General features: G+C 41.6%; 1 protein-coding gene across 1 annotated transcript; it reads left to right on the plus strand.

Moving 5' to 3' along the window:
- The first annotated feature begins 391 nt into the window (after positions 1-391).
- Positions 392-22089, plus strand: LOC135558841 (autophagy-related protein 9A-like). The gene is made up of 15 exons (XM_064993006.1): positions 392-716; positions 985-1116; positions 2151-2194; positions 4634-4698; positions 4821-4991; positions 10671-10812; positions 11033-11781; positions 13087-13240; positions 13880-14059; positions 14373-14618; positions 14863-15104; positions 15328-15421; positions 17799-17886; positions 17991-18169; positions 18511-22089. Exons 2-14 carry the CDS (start codon positions 1008-1010, stop codon positions 18149-18151), a joined length of 2445 nt encoding a protein of 814 aa, XP_064849078.1. The 5' UTR covers positions 392-716; positions 985-1007; the 3' UTR covers positions 18152-18169; positions 18511-22089.
- The last annotated feature ends 1410 nt before the right edge of the window (positions 22090-23499 follow it).

Here is a 23499-nt window from a genome sequence, read left to right on the forward strand (position 1 = left end):
CCATAAATCTTGTGTTGCTGTGGTGTTGAAACACTTGTTCACGGAAATGTAACAAAATGCAAATCAACTGAGCACTTTCCTCAGAAGTGTACAGCAGGGTTAGTTCTTTGGCTACAAGCTTGAACAACACCCAGGCTGCCATGTTGACACTATCCCAGAATGCATCTAATTTACTGTATATGACAATAATAACAAAACATGCACTTTGGTCACGAAAAACAATATGGCCATATCTGACAATTTTTAATAAAAAAAAATGTATTGCTCATTCTTGATCATCATTGGCAATGATGCTGTCTTTCATTTGTGAAAAGGGGAGTGGGGGGAAATCGTCTTGAGGAAGTGACGATCGTTATAACCAAGTGACGTCAAATTATGTTTTGTTGAGGTTTGTTTGTGAAAGACAGAACAGTGGAAGCCCCCCTCAAATTATCCAGCTGGCTAACTAGGTTATCTAACATAAATAGTTATCAACCATAAATGGTTATTAGTTATATATATATAACAGTGGATATTCTAGCAAATAGCGCGACAATTAACGTAGAATTGAATCCAGGCCACTTGAAATCGGAATCCAGCGAATGGACGGAGAAGGGAACAACAGCTAGCTAGCCACATAGCTAACGTAACGGTACCGTATCAGCGTTACGTCAAGACGGTCAAGGATAAACGAGAAACGTTGGCTGACTGACTAGCTAGAAAATAAGCTGAGAGAGGTAAGAACAGTTAACTACATACCTTGCTAGATAGCTAGCTACTTGCTGGTTTATAGCTTTGTTGGTCATGGGTAACCATTCAACGCCACATTGTATGTAATGTTATTTAGATAACGTTAGCATAATAGTTAACGTATAGTAACTACCTAGCAATCCCCCTCACCTGTCTGATTTCGTTTAAACGAATGTTGTTAACTAGGTAGCAACTGCATAGAAAACCAACGTCATAATAACACTGTGTGTGTTCCCAACTTGCCTGTTGGAAAAGGTGCAGGGAGAATGTGAAGCACTATGGCCAATTTAGAAACCTACCAGGAGTACCAACGGATTGAGGACTTTGAGGAGGACTCACCTCACGGGGAAGAGGACCTATTAGTACATGTGCCAGAGGGCCTGAGAGGTACTCTACCAGTTATATTACATATATCTTGTCCTAGCTATCAGGGCTAGACATAACGCTATCTTATGGTACAATATGATTTGGTGAGAAATGTGATTTATTGTAATGACACAGTAATGGCACGATTCCTGTTTCCTATAAGCACTAGGAATGGGAATTCCCAGGGACCTATCGATAAGATGTTATCTCAATATTTAGGTGCCGATATGATATGCATTACGATTCTCACAATTCTATATGTATTGTGATTTGATGTTACAAACATATTGCTCACCATATACAGTATCTGCTGCAAAGGGACGAGAGCCATGACAAAACGAGTTTTGATCAGTCATGGAAATAAAAGTGCTGAAAACAAATTGTCTTCCAATTTAAAAAGAAAATGGAGGACAAAGTATAAAGGCAAAATACTGGAGTTTTGGTGCAGGTACAGCCAAGTAGCACAAAAATAATATTGCAATTTTGTCAAAACAATACAATGTATCATCAAAAATAAGTATCCCTATATGTAACTATCGATTTCCCCCCCAATCACTTATAAGCACAGGCACTATATTCACTTAAAGTTGGTGTTTTCTTCGATTCATACCTGGGGCGGCAGGGTAGCCTTGGGGCGGCAGGGTAGCCTTGGGGCGGCAGGGTAGCCTTGGGGCGGCAGGGTAGCCTTGGGGCGGCAGGGTAGCCTTGGGGCGGCAGGGTAGCCTTGGGGCGGCAGGGTAGCCTTGGGGCGGCAGGGTAGCCTTGGCGCGGCAGGGTAGCCCAGTGGTTGGAGCGTTGGACTAGTAACCGAAAGGTTGAAAGTTCAAATCCCCAAGCTGACAAGGTACAAATCTGTCGTTCTGCCCCTGAACAAGCAGTTAACCCACTGTTCCTAGGCCGTCATTGAAAATAAGAATTTGTTCTGAACTGACTAGCCTGGTTAAATAAAGGTAAAATAAAAATAAATAAATACCTGATCAAAACTGTTGCTGTTTTGTTGAGGGGGAAAAAGTAATGGTTTCTTTGAATCTCTTTTTTTCACCCCTAATTTGCAGACTCATGGCACCATATCAAGAATCTGGACAACTTTTTCACAAGAATATCCTTTTAACAAATGTTAAAACATGTTTCTCTGGCAATATACAATGCCTTCGGAAAGTATTCAGACCCCTTGACCTTTTCCACATTTTGTCAGGTTTACAGCCTTATTCTAAAATTGACTAAATCGTTTTTTTCCTCATCAATCTACACACAATACCCCACAATGACAAAGCAAAAACAGTTTAAATAATTTATTTTTTCTAATATCACATTTACATAAGTATTCAGACCCTTTGGCAGTGATTACTGCCTGGAGTCTTCTTGGGTATGACACTACAAGCTTGGCACACTTGTTTTGGGGGAGCTTCTCCCATTCTTCTCTGCAGGTCCTCTCAAGCTCTGTCAGGTTGGATGAGGAGCGTTGCTACACAGCTAATTTCAGGTCTCTCCAGAGATGTTCGATCGGGTTCAAGTCCTGGTTCTCGCTGGTCAACTCAAGGACATTCAAAAACTTATTCCGAAGCCACCCCTGCATTGTCTTGCCTGCGTTCTTAGGGTCGTTGTCCTGTTGGAAGGTGAACCTTCGCCCCCAGTCTGAGGTCCTGAGCACTCTGGAGCAGGTTTTCATCAAGGATCTCTAAGTACTTTGCTCCGTTCATCTTTGCCTTTATCCTGATTGGTCTCCCAGTCCCTGCCGCTGAAAAACATCCCAACAGCATGCTTCACCGTAGGGATGGTGCCAGGTTTCCTCCAGACGTGACACTTGGCAATCAGAGTTCCTATCTTGGCTTCATCAGACTAGAGAATCTTGTTTCTCATGGTCTGAGTGCCTTTCGGTGCCTTTAGAAAACTCCAAGCAGGCTGTCATGTGCCTTTTACTGAGAAGTGGCTTCTGTCTGGCCACGCTACCATAAAGGCCTGATTGGTGGAGTGCTGCAGAAATGGTTGTCCTTCTGGAAGGTTCTCCCATCCCCACTGAAGAACTCTGGAGTTCTGTCAGAGTGACCATTTGGTTCTGACCAAGGCCCTCCTCCCTCGATAGCTCAGTTTGGCCCGGCGGCCAGCTCGATGAAGAGTCTTGGTGGTTCCAAACTTTTTCCATTTAAGAATAATGGAGTTCATAGTGTTCTTGGGGACCTTCAATGCTGCAGAAATGTTTTGGTACCCTTCCCTACATCTGTGCCTCGACACAATCCTGTCTCGGAGCTCTACGGACAATTCCTTCAACCTCGTGACTTGGTTTTTGCTCTGACATGCACTGTCAACTGTGGGACCTTTATATAGACAGGTGTGTACCTTTCAAAATCATGTACAATCAATTGAATTTACCACAGGTAGACTCCAATCCAGTTGTAGGAACATCTCAAGGATGATCCATGGAAACAGGATACACCAGAGCTCAATTTTGAGTCTCATAGCAAAGGGTCTGAATACTTAAGTAATACTTATGTTTGTAAACATTTCTACAAACCTGTTTTTGCTTTGTCATTATGTGGTATTGTGTGTAGATTGCTGAGGAAATTGTTTTATTTTCTCCATTTTAGAATAAGGCTGTAATGTAACAAAATGTGGAAAAAGTCAAAGGGCCTGAATACTTTCCGAAAGACACTGTATATGCTGTGGCTTATTGGGTTGCAAAGAAGAATTTCTTTCAAGGTGATGTTTAAAATTGCAGCTTTATAATGTGTGTTTCTGTACTGTCACCTAATGATCTAATTTATAAAGAAACAATTTCAGACACAGTTTTGACATTTTAATCTAATCCAGGCAGTATGATGTCGCTAGATACAAATGCAATTTATGATGCAGTGACTTTAAATTAGGCACTTGCCTCAGGAGAACGACTTTCAATTATGTGTGTTCTTCCAGAACAAATGCTCTGTACTTTAATGATATTGATGCCAGACTGGTTCACTTCAAGTTGCTTTGTTGTTTTTTTTCTTTCTCCATGGGTTATATTAGGTCTACTTAAAAAATAAACATGCATGGTTATTATTCGATTAAGCATCAAAGGTTACTTCAGAGTAATTGTTTTGTAGGGTGTGACAACACTTAAAGGGCAATTCCACCACTTTTCAACCGGTTTCATTATCTCCAGCACAATATCATTGTCTACATGTGTCAAAATGCTAAAATTCTACATTTCGGAGAAAATAATCCAATTGAAAAATGTTCTACATGATATCAAAGTTAAAACATAAAAAACAAGTGATTTTGAAAATGTTTGATTTGCGGTGACGTGGAGAGCAAGAAAATACCCTCCCTCTGGCTAAACTCATTGCAGGTTTTAAAAATAACTGTCTTTTTTACTTTTAAATCCTACCCTGTGGTGTTAGAGAAGCATATTTTTGGACCTTATTGTCTTTATAGAAGTGCATATGTAGACACCTCACTTATGTAGACACTGGTATGGTGTTGGAGATAATGAATATGATGTTGATGTTATGAGATGGAATTTCCCTTTAAATTCTTTGTTTTTCTTTACTTGAATTTCCACATCTATCAGTTCCATCAGAAGAATGGCTTTGCCTGTATGATGTTATCAGAGTTCTTTGAACTTTTGTAAGTATATCGATTTATTTACAATCCTCATGCTATTGTAAGATATTTTTTACTTTTAAGACGATATTCAAAGTTTATATCGGCTAATGTTTAACCCCAAAATCTCAAACTCCTTATTGCAGTCAGTTCCTGTTTGTGGTCACATTCACAACATTCCTGTTCAACTGTGTGGATTATGATATCCTGTTTGCCAATCGGGCAGTGAACCATACAGGACCTGGCCAGAACCCCCTGGACAGAAACAAGGTCACTCTGCCTGATGCCATCCTACCAAGCCAGCAGTGCACTGAGAGGTACACAGGTTAAAATAATAAAACAAACTCTGAACCAATTACATTAATTTGGGGACAGGTCGAAAAGCGTTAAACATTTATGGTAATTTAGCTAGCTAGCTTGCACTTTCTAGCTAATTTGTCCCGTTTAGCTAGCTTGCTGTTGCTAGTTAATTTGTCCTGGGATATAAACATTGAGTTGTTATTTCACCTGAAATGCACACGGTCCTCTACTCCAAAAATTAATCCAAACATGAAACGGTGAATCGAATCGTTTCTAGTCATCTCCTCCTAGGCTTTTTCTTATCTTTACTTTATATTGCAATTGGCAACTTTAATAAATTAGGTGCATTAACGCCACTGACCTCGTTCATCTTTCAGTCACCCATGTGGGTATGACCAATGAGGAGATGGCACGTGGGTACCTGCTTCTATAAACCAATGAGGAGATGGGAGAAGCATGACTTGCAGTGCGATCTGCGTCACAAATAGAGCTTCTATTTTAGCCCTTGCCAACGCAGACACTCGTTGGCACGCGTGAGCAGTGTGGGTGCAATAATTGAATAATATAGATTTCTAAATTTATTTTGCAATTTAGTCAGCCTGTTAATAATGGATGTATTGGTAGATGGATTGTATGTGAATGTGTATAGTTGAAGTTGGACGTTTACATATACCGTAGCCAAATAAATTTAAATCAGTTTTCACAATTCCTGACATTTATTTCTAGTAAAAATTCCCTGTCTTAGGTTAGTTAGGCTCACCACTTTATTTTAAGAATGTGACATGTCAGAATAATAGTAGAGGGAATAATTTCATCACATTCCCAGTGGGTCAGACGTTAACATACACTCAATTAGTATTTGGTAGCATTGCCTTTAAATTGTTTAACTTGGGTCAAACGTTTTGGGTTGCCTTCCACAAGCTTCTCACAATAAGTTTGGTGAATTTTGTCCCATTCCTCCTGACAGAGCTGGTGTAACTGAGTCAGGTTTGTCGGTCTCCTTTCCCGCACACGCTTTTTCAGTTCTGCCCATAAATTTTCTATGGGATTGAGGTCAGGGCTTTGTGATGGCCACTCCAATACCTTGACTTTGTTGTCCTTCAGCCATTTTGCCACAACTTTGGAAGTATGCTTGGGGTCATTGTCCATTTGGAAGACCCATTTGCGACCAAGCTTTAACTTCCTGACTGATGTCTTGAGATGTTGCTTCAATATATCCACATATTTTTCCCTCCCTCATGATGCCATCTATTTTGTGAAGTGCACCAGTCCCTCCTGCAGCAAAGCACCCCCACAACATGATGCTGCCAACCCTCGTGCTTCATGGTTGGGATGGTGTTCTTCGGCTTGCAAGCCTCCCCATTTTTCCTCCAAACATAACAATGGTCATTATAGCCAAACAGTTATATTTTTGTTTCATCAGACCAGAGGACATTTCTCCAAAATGCACGATCTTTGTCCCCATGTGCAGTTGCAAACCGTAGTCTTGCTTTATTAAGGCGGTTTTGGAGCAGTGGCTTCTTCTTTGCTGAGCGACCTTTCAGGTTTTATCAATATAGGACTCGTTTTACTGTGGATATAGATACTTTTGTACCTGTTTCCTCCAGAATCTTCATAAGGTCCTTTGCAGCTGTTCTGAGATTGATTTGCGCTTTTCACACTAAAGTACGTTCATCTCTAGGAGACAGAACACGTCTCCTTCCTGAGCGGTATGGCGGCTGCGTGGTCCCATGGTGTTTATACTTGCGTACTATTGTTTATACAGATGAACGTGGTACCTTCAGGCGTTTGGAAATTGCTCCCAAGGATGAACCAGACTTGTGGAGGTCTACAATTTTTTTTTCTGGGGTCTTGGCTGATTTCTTTTGATTTTCCCATGATGTCAAGCAAAGAGACACTTTGAAGGTAGGCCTTGAAATATATCCACAGGTACACCTCCAATTGATTCAAATGATGTCAATTAGCCTATCAGAAGCTTCTACATCCATGACATCATTTTCTGGAATGTTCCAAGTTGTTTAAATGCACAGTCAACTTAGTGTATGTAAACTTCTGACCCACTGGAATTGTGATACAGTGAATCAGAAGTGAAATAATCTGTAAACAATTGTTTGAAAAATGACTTGTCATGCACAAAGTTGATGTCCTAACCGACTTACCAAAACTATAGTTTTGAGATTTGTGGAGTGGTTGAAAAACAAGTTTTAATGACTCCAACCTGAGTGTATGTAAACTTCTGACTTCAACTGTATATATAAACTACCTAAAAAAGTTTGGGGTCACTTAGAAATGTCCTTATTTTTGAAAGAAAAGCACATTTATTTTGTCCATTAAAACAACCTCAAATTGATCAGAAATACAGTGTAGACATTGTTAATGTTGTAAATTACTATTGTAGCTGGAAACGTCAGATTCTTTATGGAATACCTACGTAGGCATAGAGGCCCATTATCAGCAACCATCACTCCTGTGTTCCAATGGCACGTTGTGTTAGCTATTCCAAGTTTATCATTTTAAAAGGCTAATTAATTGCAATCATGTAAGCACAGCTGAAAACTGTTGTTCTGATTAAAGAAGCAATAAAACTGTTTCTCAGAACAAGAATAGACTGACGAGTTTCAGAAGAAAGGTCTTTGTTTCTGGCCATTTTGAGCCTGCAGTCGAACCCACAAATGCTGATGCTCCAGATACTCAACTAGTGTAAAGAAGGCCAGTTTTATTGCTTCTTTAATTAGAACAGTTTTCAGCCGTGCTAATGTAATTGCAAAAGGGTTTTCTAATGATCAATTAGCCTTTTCAAATGATTAACTTGGATGAACCAACACAACGTGCCATTGGAACACAGGAGTGATGGTTGCTGATAACGGGTCTCTACGCCTATGTGGATATTCCATAAAAATCTGCCCTTTCCAGCTAGAGGACAACATTAACAATGTCTACCCAGTTATCTCTTACCAGTTCAGGTTTATTGTTTTTGTACATGATCTGGCAGAAATGAAGGTGCTTGAGTGCATGATGTACACTTTCCTGATGTACACTTGTCTTACCACAACCAATGCCAGAATCTAAATCCTTTTCCATTTAAATTGTGTATTGACAAAGCCACAGTAATACCAGGGTATATATCTAAGAGCCTGCAGAACTTCAGGGTTGAGAAAAGGGATTTAATTTGTCCAGCATAATGTAATTTTGACCAGTCATTCCGAGGCTAATATTTGCTTATTAGATTTGTGAGAGATATGGTTTTACTGTAAGATATGCTCACATTCGTGGAGCACAGAGCATTGGCCTACTTTCACATTGCCTTTGGGTTATTCTTCCACTCAGAACATTATGATGAGTACATTTAGTTGTGTATCAGAGATGTTAATTGTAAAATTAGCTCCTATGAGTGGCAGTCTTATTATTGTCATTTCCTATCACCTAATTGAAAGTGGTCATTAATTGAACTCATTTGGTTTGCTGTCGAGCGCTTAAGTCTAATTCTGTTCAATGGACCGAGGGAATGGCTGCTGTTTTAGTGAAATTTGATCCTGAGTTGTTTGAGTAATGCGTGCTGAGAAACCTTGTGTTGAAGAGCTTAGTTAGTTATGCCTACCAAGCAAAAGCTTTGGTAGTCATGACTTCTCTGTCAAAGACATATCTGAAAGAGAAATTAAGTTCTGTGCAACATACTGGCTTATTTAGAAATAGCCATGGGATGGTTTTTCAATACCGTCAACAGCGTTGAAACAATTTCTTTCAATATATTTTATACATTAGAATATTTGTAGCTACTTTTAAGTAAGTACCTGCAGTCAACTTGTGCAATACGTTAGGAGATAAAGAAGGGTGCGTACTTCATTTCACCTGTGACATTTTTCATTATGAAGCTTACCTGTCGTCCCCAGTCACATGGTGTTTGAGACTGTATAAAATGTTTGCAATGTGCTCATTAGTGTTTAGTGAGCATTCTCTATGGGATTTATACAGCCTAGCAACTACTGTACATTTTAGCTGTTTATTTCAAAATACTACATTTAAGTATAAAAAATAGATTCAGTTAAGTATTTATCCTGCTATGACTGATTTATAGCCCTGCATATTCACATAGCCTTCTCTTAAAACATTTGTAAACACTAGGCAAGTTGCAACACCGCCAGCCTGTAGTGGATGACTGGTTCCTGGAGCAGGTTATTTGTGTATCTGTGTTCAGAGTAGTACCAGGGAAAACCATGTAATGGATAGTCCCTGAATGGTGAGACTCAGTAGCTGGAAGGAATCACTGTGAAATCTGGGCAGGCAGCCTGTGGACCACATGACATCCCCTAGTACTGCAGCAAGACCCAGACCCCACAACAGCAAAATCTTTTTCCAAAATGGATAAACCATCTTGCTTGTCTTTTGCAATATCGTTAATCTGATTCTGCACACAATCCTAGACTGCGGGGTTGTAGTAGACCCCCCCCCCTAAAAACTTCAGTGACTGAATGGGTGTTTATATAGAAGATGATTACACACCACTGCTAGGAATTCTAACCCAGGAACAGCATGTCCCACCATTTTAGAACTACTGACTTAGTCTGCTTCCCCCAACTCCTCTCTGTTTCATCATTGAGTTGGTCTTGAAATTAAAGAGATGTCACACAAATCAGGAAGTAGCCTAACTTTGTCACAACACTGTTTTTATTTGGTTTTTCATTTCAAAATTAAACTCCTGCATTTGTTTATTCTCCTGAATGTGTTTACCAGGATGGCTAGCTAGATAATAACCTGTGTGTGACTTGAAATGGAATACTTTACCAGCTGATTCTTAGTAATTCACTGATACGCAGGAGAGACTGTTACTGAGACATATCCAAGCTACAAACTGTGAACAGGAGTGCAGTATCTGAAGATACCTCTCAGTAGAGCCTTGCACGGGCATGAATTTTAAGCCCGAGCCCTACCCATGCAAGCGACGTTCAGGCCCTACCCAGGCTCGATTGCTTCTGCCAAATCAGAAATAACTTCCGCCATTTTGTAAGTCCGTTAGCTGCTCCTCTGTCACTCTGCATGCACTCAGTTTATGGCGGCCTGTGAGTATCCTATGAGTACCCGTGAGTATCCATAGCAACGTCGCCACTTGGGCTGCTCCGCTTAATGAGGGGCCATGAGACAGCAGTTAGCTATTAGCTACTTTTCGTCATCTCTAAACTTGTTTTTTTTGTGAAATAATCTCTCTTGTCTTATATTTGACGAGGTTAAAGCATTTCTGACACAATTTTATGATCTTAGTCAGACATGTCTACTGCGCAGCAGAGCACGTGCAAATTACTCCGCTTCAAAATGTTAGTGATGCCCTGCCCTTACCCTAGTTATTGATGAAAAAACATGCCTCGTCAGGCTGGTCGGGTAGCAGAGCTCTACCTCTCAGGCCCCACAGCTTAATTACAGCATGTGGTTGGTTCAGGTCACCCGTGAGGAGTCTTAAAAGCAACAGATTCATAAGGCTCCTTTACTCTCATTTGTTGATGGTTATTTTGATCATACATCAATGGTGAAAATGAATGATTTTGACCTGCTCTATATGCAGCTGATGAATGGCTCGTGCCATCTTCCCACACTTATGCATTTTCCACTACGTGGAATGAACCACTGATGTCAAACAGGGACCAAAAACACGAATCTCTTAAATATACATTTTCCCCCCTTTTGTCATCCTTTCTTCTCTGTAGGATCCAGGAGAACAGTTGGATCATCTTCCTGCTCATCATGGCAGCCATCTTCTGGGTCTACCGGATGATCAAGGTCTTCTGCAACGTCCTCCACTACTGGGAGATCCGACAGTTCTACATCAAAGCACTGAAGATCAGAATGGTAAGGCGTGATCCCACAGTCTCATTAAACTGTGATCTGCCAAATGGTTCAAGTTAGTTTTAGCAACTGTTTTAGCAAAATAAGATTGCTTGGATTACAATGGTTTCAAAAGACGCCAAGATAAATGTTTGTGGTCGTGCCCACCCGCCTTACGCACGAGTCCCTCCTATCACGGTACAATCTCTGAACACCTTTGACCTCTGCCCTTTCGCCATTTCAGGGCGAGCTGTGTAACTTCACGTGGCAGGAGGTGCAGGACCGTCTGATCAGCCTGCAGCGGGAGCAGCAGATGTGCATCCACAAGAAGGAGCTAACTGAGCTGGACATCTACCACCGCATCCTGCGCTTCAAGAACTACATGGTAGCCATGGTCAACAAGTCCCTGTTACCTGTACAGTTACAGCTCCCCCTGTTGGGCAATCTGGTGTTCCTCACCCAGGGCCTCAAGTACAACTTTGAGCTGATTCTCTTCTGGGGTCCGGGGTCGCTTTTCCAGAACAAATGGAACCTGCACCCCAAGTACAAACGTGCAGGCAACCGTCTGGAGCTGGCCCAGCAGCTGAGCCGGGTCATTCTTCTGATGGGCGTGGCCAACCTGCTCCTCTGCCCCTTCATCCTGGTGTGGCAGGTGCTCTACGCCTTCTTCAGCTACACCGAGGTCATCAGGAGGGAGCCGGGGAGTCTGGGAGCACGCCGCTGGTCCCTGTACGGCCGCCTCTACCTGCGCCACTTCAACGAGCTGGACCACGAGCTGCACGGCAGACTGGGACGCGGCTACAAGCCCACCTCCAAGTACATGAACTCGTTCACCTCACCGCTGCTGACTGTGCTGGCCAAGAACGTGGCGTTTTTCTCGGGCTCGGTGCTGGCCGTGCTCATCGCGCTGACCGTGTACGACGAGGATGTTTTGACCGTGCAGCATATCCTGACCGCCATCACCGTGCTGGGAGTGGTCATCACCATCACCAGGTGAGTGAGGAGACAAAATGGCATCCACAGGGGGAATGGTGACCTCTCGGGATGATCTTGTACTGGTTGTGTTTTGTTCAAAGAAGTCGATCCTTCCCGCTTCCCATTCCGGATGAGTTGGTATGGAACAGCTCAACCTAGTTTCCAGAATGTGGTTTCCACTCCACCAATTCTAACAAATCTGATGAGGAATGAGCGAGGGGGTAGAAGGGAGGGTGCTCCAGGGAGCGTCTATCCGTAAAGAAATTCAGCCTGTGTTAAACCCACAAACACAAACGCACACCTATTAAGACGAGGTGCTGGCTAGCGGAGTAGAAGACTTGAAAATAAAAGAGAGCCGCACACTCTAGGAGCTCAGATGCAAAAGGTTAATTACCAACGTTTCGACAGGCAAGCTGTCTTCATCAGGGTATAATCACAAACACTGCGGGATGACTCGTTTATATAGTGTCAAAAGACACAGGTGTCTAATCATGGCCAAGAGTGACCTAATATCATTGGTTAATAATCAAATATTAAAATGTCATACAAAGAACAGCATACAAACAAATGGATAGCATACGATCATAGATTAATTTGACTACACAAGCTTACAAACAATTACAATGGCAAAGTCACAATAATCACAAGAATGGCTTCAGATCAAAGTCTACGTTGAGACCGAAGGGCGCAAGGGTCTTTAAATTAAAGATCCAGGCAGCCTCTCGTTTTAACAATAAATTATCAAGGTCACCCCCTCTCCTAGGGAGGGTGACATGTTCGATGCCAATATAACGCAGAGACGAAATCGAGTGGCCTGCCTCCAAGAAGTGGGCCACAACTGGATAAGTAAAGTTTTTACACCTAATGGTGCTACGATGCTCTGAGATACGTACTTTTAATTCGCACTTTGTTTTACCTACATAATTTTTACCACAAGGACAAGTTATAAGATAAATAACTGCCTTAGTGGAGCACGTAATAACACCTTTTATTGGGATCGATTTCCCTGTTTGTGGGTGTTTGAAGGATCTACATTTATAAGTGCCATTGCATTGAGCACAGCCATTACATTTGTCATTTCCATCCAGTAGGGGCGCAAATAAACGTTGTTCAGGAATATCTTGGGGTGATAAATCAGAGTTTACCAATTGGTCTCTGAGATTTCTGCCCCGCGAGAATACGACCAAGGGAAGGTCCGAAAACACATTACCGAGACCATCATCGGATTTTAGGATGTGCCACAAACATACCAGTCCGTCCATGATCTATGTCATATGTGTTGTGTGAAAAAGAGATGACGTCTGTATGAATATGCCCTTTCAGGTCATTCATCCCAGACGAACACATGGTGTGGTGCCCGGAGCAGCTGCTGCAGTGTGTGCTGGCTCACATCCACTACATGCCAGACCACTGGAGGGATAACGCCAACAAGAGTGAGACCCGGGACGAGGTGGCACAGCTGTTTCAGTACAAAGCGGTGGGTGAGAAGGGCCAGACAGTAAATAGACGGCTCATTGGCTTCACCTTGGAAAGGAATTACTGAACTTTATATGGCTTTATGGCATACGGTCTGAGATTAAATTGTTCTTGTAACAGACAGGTAAGGGCTTAACATAGGCTGACTTCTATGAATGACTCAATACCTAAACAAGTGCTTTAATTGTAAGTAGTTTATATATGTACACTCCAATTCAAATTAATTCACCATAATATGACACTCCCCACACAGGAATGAATTGATGTTACAGCACTTTAAACATTTGTTTGGGTGACACTATGTAAAGTAGTCAGACTTGAGATCCGAGTGCTTCGCTGTTCTCGCAACTCTCTCATTGACGTCAATGAAGGATGGCGCAGGCTATACGCTATCAGACACTCAAAACGTCTAGTCATTGCTAGTTAGCATTGGCTCGCACAACTACCTCCAACTTCCTGTGTACCGATCACCGAGACACATAATTGGTATCCGCGAGTTCATCTGACTCTGAGGAAGGAGATTAAGGGCATTACCAAAATCCCGAAGTATCCCTTTTAAGCGTGCGGATCTGTAGTCTGAACATATCTTCCCAATGCGAATCCCTTTCTAGTGTAACTCACCAGTGTTCTGTCTGTTTAGGTGTTCATCCTGGAGGAGCTGCTGAGCCCCATCATCACGCCCTTCATCCTCATCTTCCTCCTGAGGAACAAGTCCCTGGAGATCATCGACTTCTTCAGGAACTTCACCGTGGAGGTGGTCGGAGTTGGCGATATCTGCTCCTTCGCACAGATGGACATCCGTCGCCACGGAAACCCACTGGTGAGTTCAGGTCGCCTCTGCGGCTTTACCGTTCGCTCATTTGGGATGTTTACCGTATTGGGGAAGATTTGTCGCGTCGTTAGTGCGAAAAGCGTTTGTAATTTGCCGTGTTGAAATGAGAGACTAACGCGGTTAATCGTCAGATATCCAAGTTATCAGTCATACTGGACATGCTATTACAAATCAGGTTTCACTTTGTGTGTGTTGTTGTTGTCCTGATATTAGTGGCCACTTCTGTATAATGGTGTTAATTCATATTTTTGTTGGGCAAAGTTCCTGTGAGTGATGTATAACCACCCGGTTGTCTTTTCAGTGGATGTCAGAGGGCCAGACAGAGGCATCTGTGTACCAGCAGGCTGAGAACGGCAAGACTGAGCTGTCCCTGATGCACTTCACCATAAAGAACCCCCACTGGCAACCCCCACAGGAGAGCTCAGTGTTCATCAGCCATCTAAAGGAGAAGGTGCACCAGGACGCTCAGGGAGGACCCCCCACCCAGCTGCTGCTCTCTGAGGCCCCGCTCTGCTCCTCACTGCTCTCCAACGAGTCCGGCAACGCAGTGAGTGACTAACTCACCACCACCAATTTCTAGTCAGTCACAGTTAGTACACAGGAAGATATTTGCCTCAACACTCTGTATCAGCACGCCAACTCTCATTCAAACGGTTTCATCCAACAATGATGTCAATGTATTGTCATTTCTCAAAGATTTTTGTTTAGTATTGGATTACATTATGTTGTGTTATTTGTCAGCTTTCTTGTATACTGACCTCTGTATCTCTGGTTTATGTTTTCCTGTCCAGCCTGATAATCTATTGGCCAGTGTCCTGGCCCACCCTATTCTGACCGCGTCAGGCCTACCCGGCCGAGACCGCCGCTTTGTCCCTCCCAGCACGGCTGCCTCAGCCGCCGCCAGCGTCCTGGCCTCGCTGTCCATCTCCCACTCCCAGCTCCCCCACGCCAGCCGATCCCACTCGCATGTTCTCCTGCCCTCCACCCACCCCGATAGCACCATGTACTGCAGTGACCGCACTGTCATTGACAGGTAGATAAACAGACTCCACGCTCTGCAAATGCACTCCACAACACACAATGTTTAGGTTGTTCTATAACACAAAAGTGTTGCTTGATTGGATACTTGCATGCCAAAAGTGTGTTATTGATTTGATATTGAGGTTAGTTGAAAGTGGGTGAATTAAGTGATGAATAACAGTGTATTTAGATGTTTTTTTAGGCTTGCTAATAATAGCTTGTTGTTATTTCCTCAGCATGTCAGCCAGTGACTCTCGGATCAGGAGCACGACAATGCTTTCAGAGTTTGCCTTGGCTGAGATGAGTCTCCATGCTATTTACATGCATGAGGTAGGTAACCTCAAAGGGATGACCTCAGGTTCCTTATGTTTATTTAACTGTGACACTAGGGCTGTCCCTAAATTTGGTCGACCAAGAGTCTTCTGTTCTTTCGACCAATCGGCTGGTCGAAATTTTAATAAGTGTGTTTTTATTTTTATTTTTATTTCACCTTTATTTAACCAGGTAGGCTAGTTGAGAACAAGTTCTCATTTACAACTGCGACCTGGCCAAGATAAAGCATAGCAGTGTGAACAGACAACACAGAGTTACACATGGAGTAAACAATTAACAAGTCAATAACACAGTAGAAAAAAAAGAGAGTCTATATACATTGTGTGCAAAAGGCATGGGGAGGTAGGCGAATAATTACAATTTTGCAGATTAACTCTGGAGTGATAAATGATCAGATGGTCATGTACAGGTAGAGATACTGGTGTGCAAAAGAGTTGAAAATTAAATAAATATAAACAGTATGGGGATGAGGTAGGTAAATTGGGTGGGCTATTTACCGATAGACTATGTACAGCTGCAGCGATCGGTTAGCTGCTCAGATAGCAGATGGTTGAAGTTGGTGAGGGAGATAAGTCTCCAACTACAGCAATTTTAGCAATTTGTTCCAGTCACAGGCAGCAGAGAACTGGAACGAATGGCGTCCAAATGAGGTGTTGGCTTTAGGGTGTTATTCCATATATAGACACAGCCTATGTGTTTTTAATAAAATCAACTAAATGTAGGCTACTAAGCTTGTCTGATGCTTTAAGCACACCGATTAAATAATTAAGACAGATATTACACAAGAGGGAGCAAGAGATCAAGGTAGCCTAACCAGAAGAAACAAAACCTGTTCCCGAACCACCACCTCTCGTTGATGCTTCTGGCCTTCGCAGATTCTGCCGTTACACTCCCGAAGTTGCCAGTAATAGGCTATACCAGGGGTCTGCAACCTTTTTCCCATTTGGAGTGCCAATTTATCTTGTCATTTCTACCGATCCGCATGCCATTTTCGTGGAACAGTTTCATTTCTTTTATAATAAAGTTGTCTCAAAATTATTGTCATGTGATTTAATAAAAATGATATCTAAATGAAAAATTATACAAATCTTAATAAAATATTGCCATTGCCAACTTTTTAGTTACATTTTTTTTTTTGATTGAACCTTTATTTAACTAGGCAAGTCAGTTAAGAACAAATTCTTATTTACCCCGGGCCAAACCCTAACCCGGACGACGCTGGGCCAATTGTGCGCCACCATATGGGACTATATAAAATTAGCATACATAAAGCCAACAAATAAAAACGTTGCAGCTGACTACGCATGACCTTTCTGCGAGGAACTTGAAACATTGTATAAAATATTAGTGTTCTGGAGTTTCATGAGCCAGTGAGCTCTGGACAGGCTCATCTGTAGGCTATTTGCGCAAGGGATAATAAGTAATCAGGTAGGCCTATTTTATGACGTTTCCACCGGATCAGAGCAGGACTTTTTTTCCCCTTCCTTTCTCCCTGGGTGATTATCAAAAGGGAGAGAGCTGGAAATATTTTTCAAGTATGCTACATTAAGGAACTATTTTCATTCTCAATGGATATAAAAACAGACCTCCTTTACTTGCTGTTTTGAGGTGAAGATGTCACTTCCTGACCTTAGAGATCCTTTTAATTCTCTATTTGGTTACGTCAGGGTGTGACTAGGGTGGGCAATCTATTTCTTTGTTGGCCTGGTATGGTTCCCAATCAGAGGCAGCTGTCTATCGTTGTCTCTGATTGGGGATCATATTTAGGCAGCCTTTTCCCACATGTGGTTTGCGGGATCTTGTTTTGTATAGCTGCCTGTGAGCAGCCCAGAACATCACGTTTCATTTTCTTCTGTATTGTTTTTGGTGAGTATCATATTTATTAAACATGTGGAACTCTAAGTACGCTGCGCCTTGGTCCATTCATTCAGATGAGCGTGACAGAAGAAAAAATTACTTAGAAGCTCCACAGCTTACTTCTGTGCGTAATCGAGTGTGTATCCTTCCTCACCATTGACAGGAGCGCTCCAAACAAAACAGTGAATAAATTGACTGCTCGTAAATGGAATGAAATAAACCAAAACTTGTTTCTCACAATTGTAGCCTAAGTTGTACCCTCTGCAAACAGAGTGTCCGTCCTGACAATGAGAACTGTAAAAGACTATAATAATATTAATATTGAATGCATTAACAGAAATTACGTTAACCAAACATACATTGCATCAATCACGACGTGCCGTTCAAAAAAAAAAGACTTGTGCAACTGTTCGACTAAAAAATTCTCAGTCCACCAACAGCCTATCAACCAGTCGACTATATGGGGTCAGCCCTCGTACGCACACACAAACACACGTGTGTCCTTTTCTGTCTCTAGGTCCACCAACAGAACTCGCTCCCCCACCAGAGGACATCAGGCCAGTGGCAAAACCCAATGCCAATGAGAGATCTAATCAGCAACACGGGTACGTAACAGTCATTCATCTGTTTTACTTAGGATCTTGGCTAATTCAGATGGAGCATGTCCAGTTTATCAACTGTCTTATGCGCCGACCCTCTATGCAATCAGGTTCGCAGACGCACAGCGGCCACACAGCAGTCCACCTGTCTAGTATGCCCACCCCGCTGCGTCTGGGAGGCTGGACGGAGGAAGAGGAGGAGGATGCAGAGGAAGAGGAAGTCCTCAACAGGGGATCGACTCCTAAACAGGACTCCAGGAGTAGTTGTTAAAGTGCCTTAAATAAAGGGGTGTGTTCACTCTTACCTCTATTTCCTACACACAGAAACTCCTCCCTAACCTATAGGCTAATTTTGTCGGGAAATGTTCTATCTAGTAGTACTGTTTTTGCTTTTCTTAAGCGAGCAATCGGTATAAATAGCTCCGCCGTTTCCTGGTTTCTAAAATGTTTGCCCGGTTGTGTGATACAACAAACAAACTGCTGTGAATATCACACTTGCTTTCAATGAGAATGACAGATCTATAACTCTAATTTCTATCTGAAATGTCAGGTCATACTCACAACTACGTAATGGACCTTAAAAAAAAAAGGTGTGTGTGGCTGATTGTCTTTTCTCCTCTTCGTTTGCAGTGTTTCCACTCCTTTCTCGATGAACATTGTGGCCTTAGATGATCTTGTTGGCGAGTATTATGACATCACGTAAACACAACACGGCAGATGGGAGAGCTCATTGGATAACCATTGTCTCAGTCTCCAACCCACTACCATGCCTCTCCTATCACATCAGGAGTTGTTGTGGCATCAGGGAAACTGACCTGTCTTCCATCCCTCTCACCATGTCATCATTTTGTTATAAAATGTATAAATGTTGCTCATAGAGGACTGGAGTCTGTGTGTGTTTGTGTGAGTGTGAAAGAAAATTGTGTGTGTTTAGAACTCGGGGAAAGGGTGGCATGCACAGCCAGGAGACTTGCAGGGCAGGCTTGAGCATGGAACATAGCAACACCTGTCACACTTTTGTTGCGTTTCTTCATGTGTTTATTTTTTTTTTAAATGTTTTATTTGCACATCTGGGAGTTTTACAATGTGGGTCTGGGTTCACTTTCTCATGGTGGAAATGGTGTCTTACCTGGTGCTGAAGAGAGTACAGAGTGAAGGTCTGTCATACTAGCTGCCTGACCATTTTCACTATATGAGGAAAGTTGAGGGCAAAATTATACATTGGTGTATTTGGCCATTACTTATTATTGCTTGACATTTGTAAATACACTTTAGCGTCTTATGTTCTGTCAGTTTTAATGATTGGGAAAGATGCGAATTAATGCGGTGACCTGAAGTAGGTTGCAACTCTACTACTTAGGTCACCCAATAGGACCCCACAAGAAAATCTGACAAAAGCCTACAGATGGACTAGATTCATTAACCACATTTCTAAACTGGACATAATGTCATTGAAAGCTGCTGTCTATGACTTTAATGGGCCTAATACCATGTTTTCATCAGTATTAAGTTATTTATCTTCTTTTTAAAGTCCTTGGTGACCCTAAAACATTATTTAACAAGTAATAACTTGATTATTCTGTGTCAAAGGATCACCAATCTTCTGTCTCCACTGGCAACAGAGGTGTATTACTTGACAAACGCACGAAGATCAAGATGACATATTTGCCCAGGCAGTAACTACTTTGTTGTGGGTAGCGATGAGAATAGGCAGAGATGCATATCATGTACAGTAAATCATTAAGCGTTGTTGATTTTGCATGTACTGCTCAACATGTTGTTCACGGAACACTTCCCCCAATGTCCACACGAGAAGTCAACTTTTTATTATAAGGGCTGTTCTTAACATTGTCATTACAGCAGTTGGAGTTTGTGGTTTTACTTTATTTGTAAGTTACTCCTATGTCAGCATTTTACTTTTCTCAGAGAACAGCCTAAGATGTCATTTTAAATAAGATAATTCTCCCTTTGTCGTCCCAAATATTTAAACTGTCCAGATTTCTGAGATATGACCTATAATTAATTAATTAATTAATTATTTAATTTATTACAATATGAGTAAAATAGTAATTATGTTAAGAAGCAGCTTTTCTGTGTTGGAGTGGTATGGGTGTACCCCCAACAACAGAATGTTTTGGGTGTATACCGGTCATGCAAATAGACAGCTGATTGGCCAGCTCAGCCAATGGGCCAACATGATATTGTATTATATGACAAAATTGCAAACATTTTTTAATGGTCTGTTTGAGATAGTTTGATGTGGGGTTTTTGAAGTCCTTTTTTCTCTCTTCAATTTATGTTTTGTCCACAAATACAAGTATAGTACGAGTCAACAACATAATTTGAGTATGAGTTAACAGAATGTCAACTTTTAAAAAGTGAGATTTTCACTGGACAGTTACTTTAAGTTATGAATATCTCTAGTATTTCATATTTAATTTTGCATTTATTGGTTTCCTTAAGAATTAATCTTTATAGTAAATACATTCATACCAAATATGATTGGGATCTAATTTTAATAATATATATTTTCTTAAATTTGCCCCATGTAAAACGCATGTATTTTCCTGGATCTAATTCTCATGCAACATTGAACAAAACTGATTTTCAGATTTTTTTTTGTTGTTGTTGTTTTTGTCTTGGACACAACATTTTTGGATATGCAGCTTCGAAATTAAACAATCCTTCATATGTGTTTTAGCACCACTTAGTGGTTTCATCAGTACAGTACAACTCAAAGGAAAGCAAACGTGTTTGTGTGTAAATGCTGAATGTAACCCACCCATCACCCCTAGAAATGTATCCTTGTTACTGTAGCCAGAACTGCTTATTGAAACATTACACAAAAGCTCCGTCGCTGCTATCCATGCCCAGCTGATCTAGTAACCTAGAGCACATCTATATGTATATCTCTGTATCCACCACTACTGTAAGACTTTAGAGAGCACAGGTGTTTGACGACTCTTTTCTTCATTTTGTTTTCTATATGTGTGTTTTGAAGGGGTGTGAGTGTAGTCATCAGTCTAACTATGCTAAGCTAACATTGACTCAAACGTTTTGCACTGACTGAAAATAAAATGTCTATTGATCGATACCTGCATTACACTACATTTTAGATGGAGACACCGGCTCCACAGGACTTAAGGGATAGTGAGTGGAACTCCCATCCTCAGTGGCCTCTCTCGCAGTATGTATAATGTGCATATAGCATCACCATGCGTAGTATTGTTATAGGTCCACACTGTGGGCCTATCGCGTACCTGGTTGTTGTTACCTCTGGTCAGTAAAAGTTCAGCCAGTAGGGCTAATGTCTAAATGTTTTTAACATTTTAGGCCTAGTCAATGCTACAATTGGTATGGCTGTTGGTGTTCCATTTGTCATTACTGATGTATTGAGTTTTAGTTGTGGATACATGATAGGTCGTGTGTCTTGCCAGTTTCCATAGCTAGATCTCACCTCCTCACTTCTCTTTGTTTATTATGTAGCTTTATTTTGAGCAGTGCCTTAGGGTTAGCGTTAGTTCCTTATTCGAAACCATTGTATGTAAACCATCAGATCTAATTTGACTTGGTATTTTAGCAGGACGTGATGTACAGTATTTATTTTGGCAGGTTGGTCATGTTTTGGCATCAAATATACAGTGGGAATTGTATTCTAATATTGTGGATGAGGCTTGTGTAACATGAACTACAACAGACTGCTATTTGACATCAAAGTAGTCAAATCACCTTCACTTGATAAGAGAATTAATCTGATCAAAGTTTTTGTTTTGCACTGTCTGCCTTCCCGATCCGAAAGAAGCTGTTGGGGAGTGTTTTATACCCTTTTCAATGAAGTTGAATGATTTATTTTATCACATCCTTGAGTCTCCCCACTCAATATCATTGCTTCTTATCCACTACAAACCAGTAAAAAAATATATATATATTGACTGGTCCAAGGTGCTACGTTTTCGTATTCTAGTGTTGAATAGTTTGAGGCATCTTGTTTTCTTTGTTACTTAGGTTATTTGTTTTGTTAATTTAAGGAACACTGGCTGAGGAGAAACCATGCCAAAATGACTTGTTTTCAACACAGCTTTATCATATTTTGTTTGTTTTCTGTAACTGAATAGAGGTGAAGGAATTCTTATTTCGTGTGTATTTAATCATTGAAGTGTGTTCCATGATGTAATGTACTTTGAAATAAAAGAAATGTAATATACATTCTATTCTATGCATTTATTGAGTTGGAAATGTTTTCATTGGCACAAACTTTCCAAATGTAATTCCTAAACTGCCATTAAACATGAAATAAATACACAATTCACAGACATGAAATAAATGTATCTTTTTTTCTCAGTTTATTAGTGTGATAACTAGCAGTGGTGATTTTTAGCATGTAAATCGTGGTGAGCAAACACCATTTTATTTTATATGCATGTCAGCAAAGCCACTACACAACAAGGGAACACTTAAACAACACAATGTAACTCCAAGTCAATCACACTTCTGTGAAATCAAACGGTCCACTTAGGAAGCAACACTGATTGACAATAAATTGCACATGCTTTTGTGCAAATGGAATAGACAACAGGTGGAAATTATAGGCAAGTTGCAAGACACCCCCAATAAAGGAGTGGTTCTGCAGGTGGTGACCACTTCTCAGTTCCTATGCTTCCTGGCTGATGTTTTGGTCACTTTTGAATGCTGGCGGTGCTTTCACTCAAGTGGTAGCATGAGACGGAGTCTACAACCCACACAAGTGGTTCAGGTAGTGCAGCTCATCCAGGATGGCACATCAATGCGAGCTGTGGCAAGAAGGTTTGCTGTGTCTGTCAGCGTAGTGTCCAGAGCATGGAGTCGCTACCAGGAGACGGGCCAGTACATCAGGAGACCTGGAGGAGGGCAACAACCCAGCAGCAGGACCGCTACCTCCGCCTTTGTGCAAGGAAGAGCAGGAGCCTCCATGACCTCCAAATGACCTCCAGCAGGCCACAAATGTGCATGTGTCTGCTCAAAGGGTCAGAAACAGACTCCATGAGGGTGGTATGAGGGCCCAACATCCACAGGTGGGGGTTGTACTTACAGCCCAACACCGTGCAGGACGTTTGGCATTTGCCAGAGAACACCAAGATTGGCAAATTCGCCACTGGCGCCCTGTGCTCTTCACAGATGAAAGCTGGTTTACACTGAGCACATGTGACAGACGTGACAGAGTCTGGAGATGCCGTGGAGAACATTCTGCTGGTCTGGGAGGAGATCCCTCAGGAGACCATCCGCCACCTCATCAGGAGCATGCCCAGGCATTGTAGGGAGGTCATACAGGCACGTGGAGGCCACACACACCACTGAGCCTCATTTTGACTTGTTTTACGGACATTACATCAAAGTTGGATCAGCCTGTAGTGTGGTTTTCCACTTTAATTTTGAGTGTGACTCCAAATCCAGACCTCTATGGGTTGATACATTTGATTTCCATTGATCATTTTTGTGTGATTTTGTTGTCAGCACATTCAACTATGTAAAGAAAAAAGTATTTAATAAGAATATGTCATTCATTCAGATCTAGGATGTGTTATTTTAGTGTTCCCTTTATTTTTGTTGAGCAGTGTACAAGTAGTGATGAAGTCGATCTCT

This window comes from Oncorhynchus masou, chromosome 17 (assembly GCF_036934945.1).
Source record: "Oncorhynchus masou masou isolate Uvic2021 chromosome 17, UVic_Omas_1.1, whole genome shotgun sequence".
NCBI lineage: Eukaryota > Metazoa > Chordata > Actinopteri > Salmoniformes > Salmonidae > Oncorhynchus > Oncorhynchus masou.

Coding starts and splice junctions, on each gene's coding strand:
- LOC135558841 (XM_064993006.1), top strand. CDS start 1,008: ATGGCCAATTTAGAAACCTACCAGGAGTACCAACGGATTGAGGACTTT. Junction 4,992..10,670: donor AGCCAGCAGTGCACTGAGAG/GTACACAGGTTA, acceptor TCTTCTCTGTAG/GATCCAGGAGAACAGTTGGA. Junction 15,105..15,327: donor GACCGCACTGTCATTGACAG/GTAGATAAACAG, acceptor TTATTTCCTCAG/CATGTCAGCCAGTGACTCTC.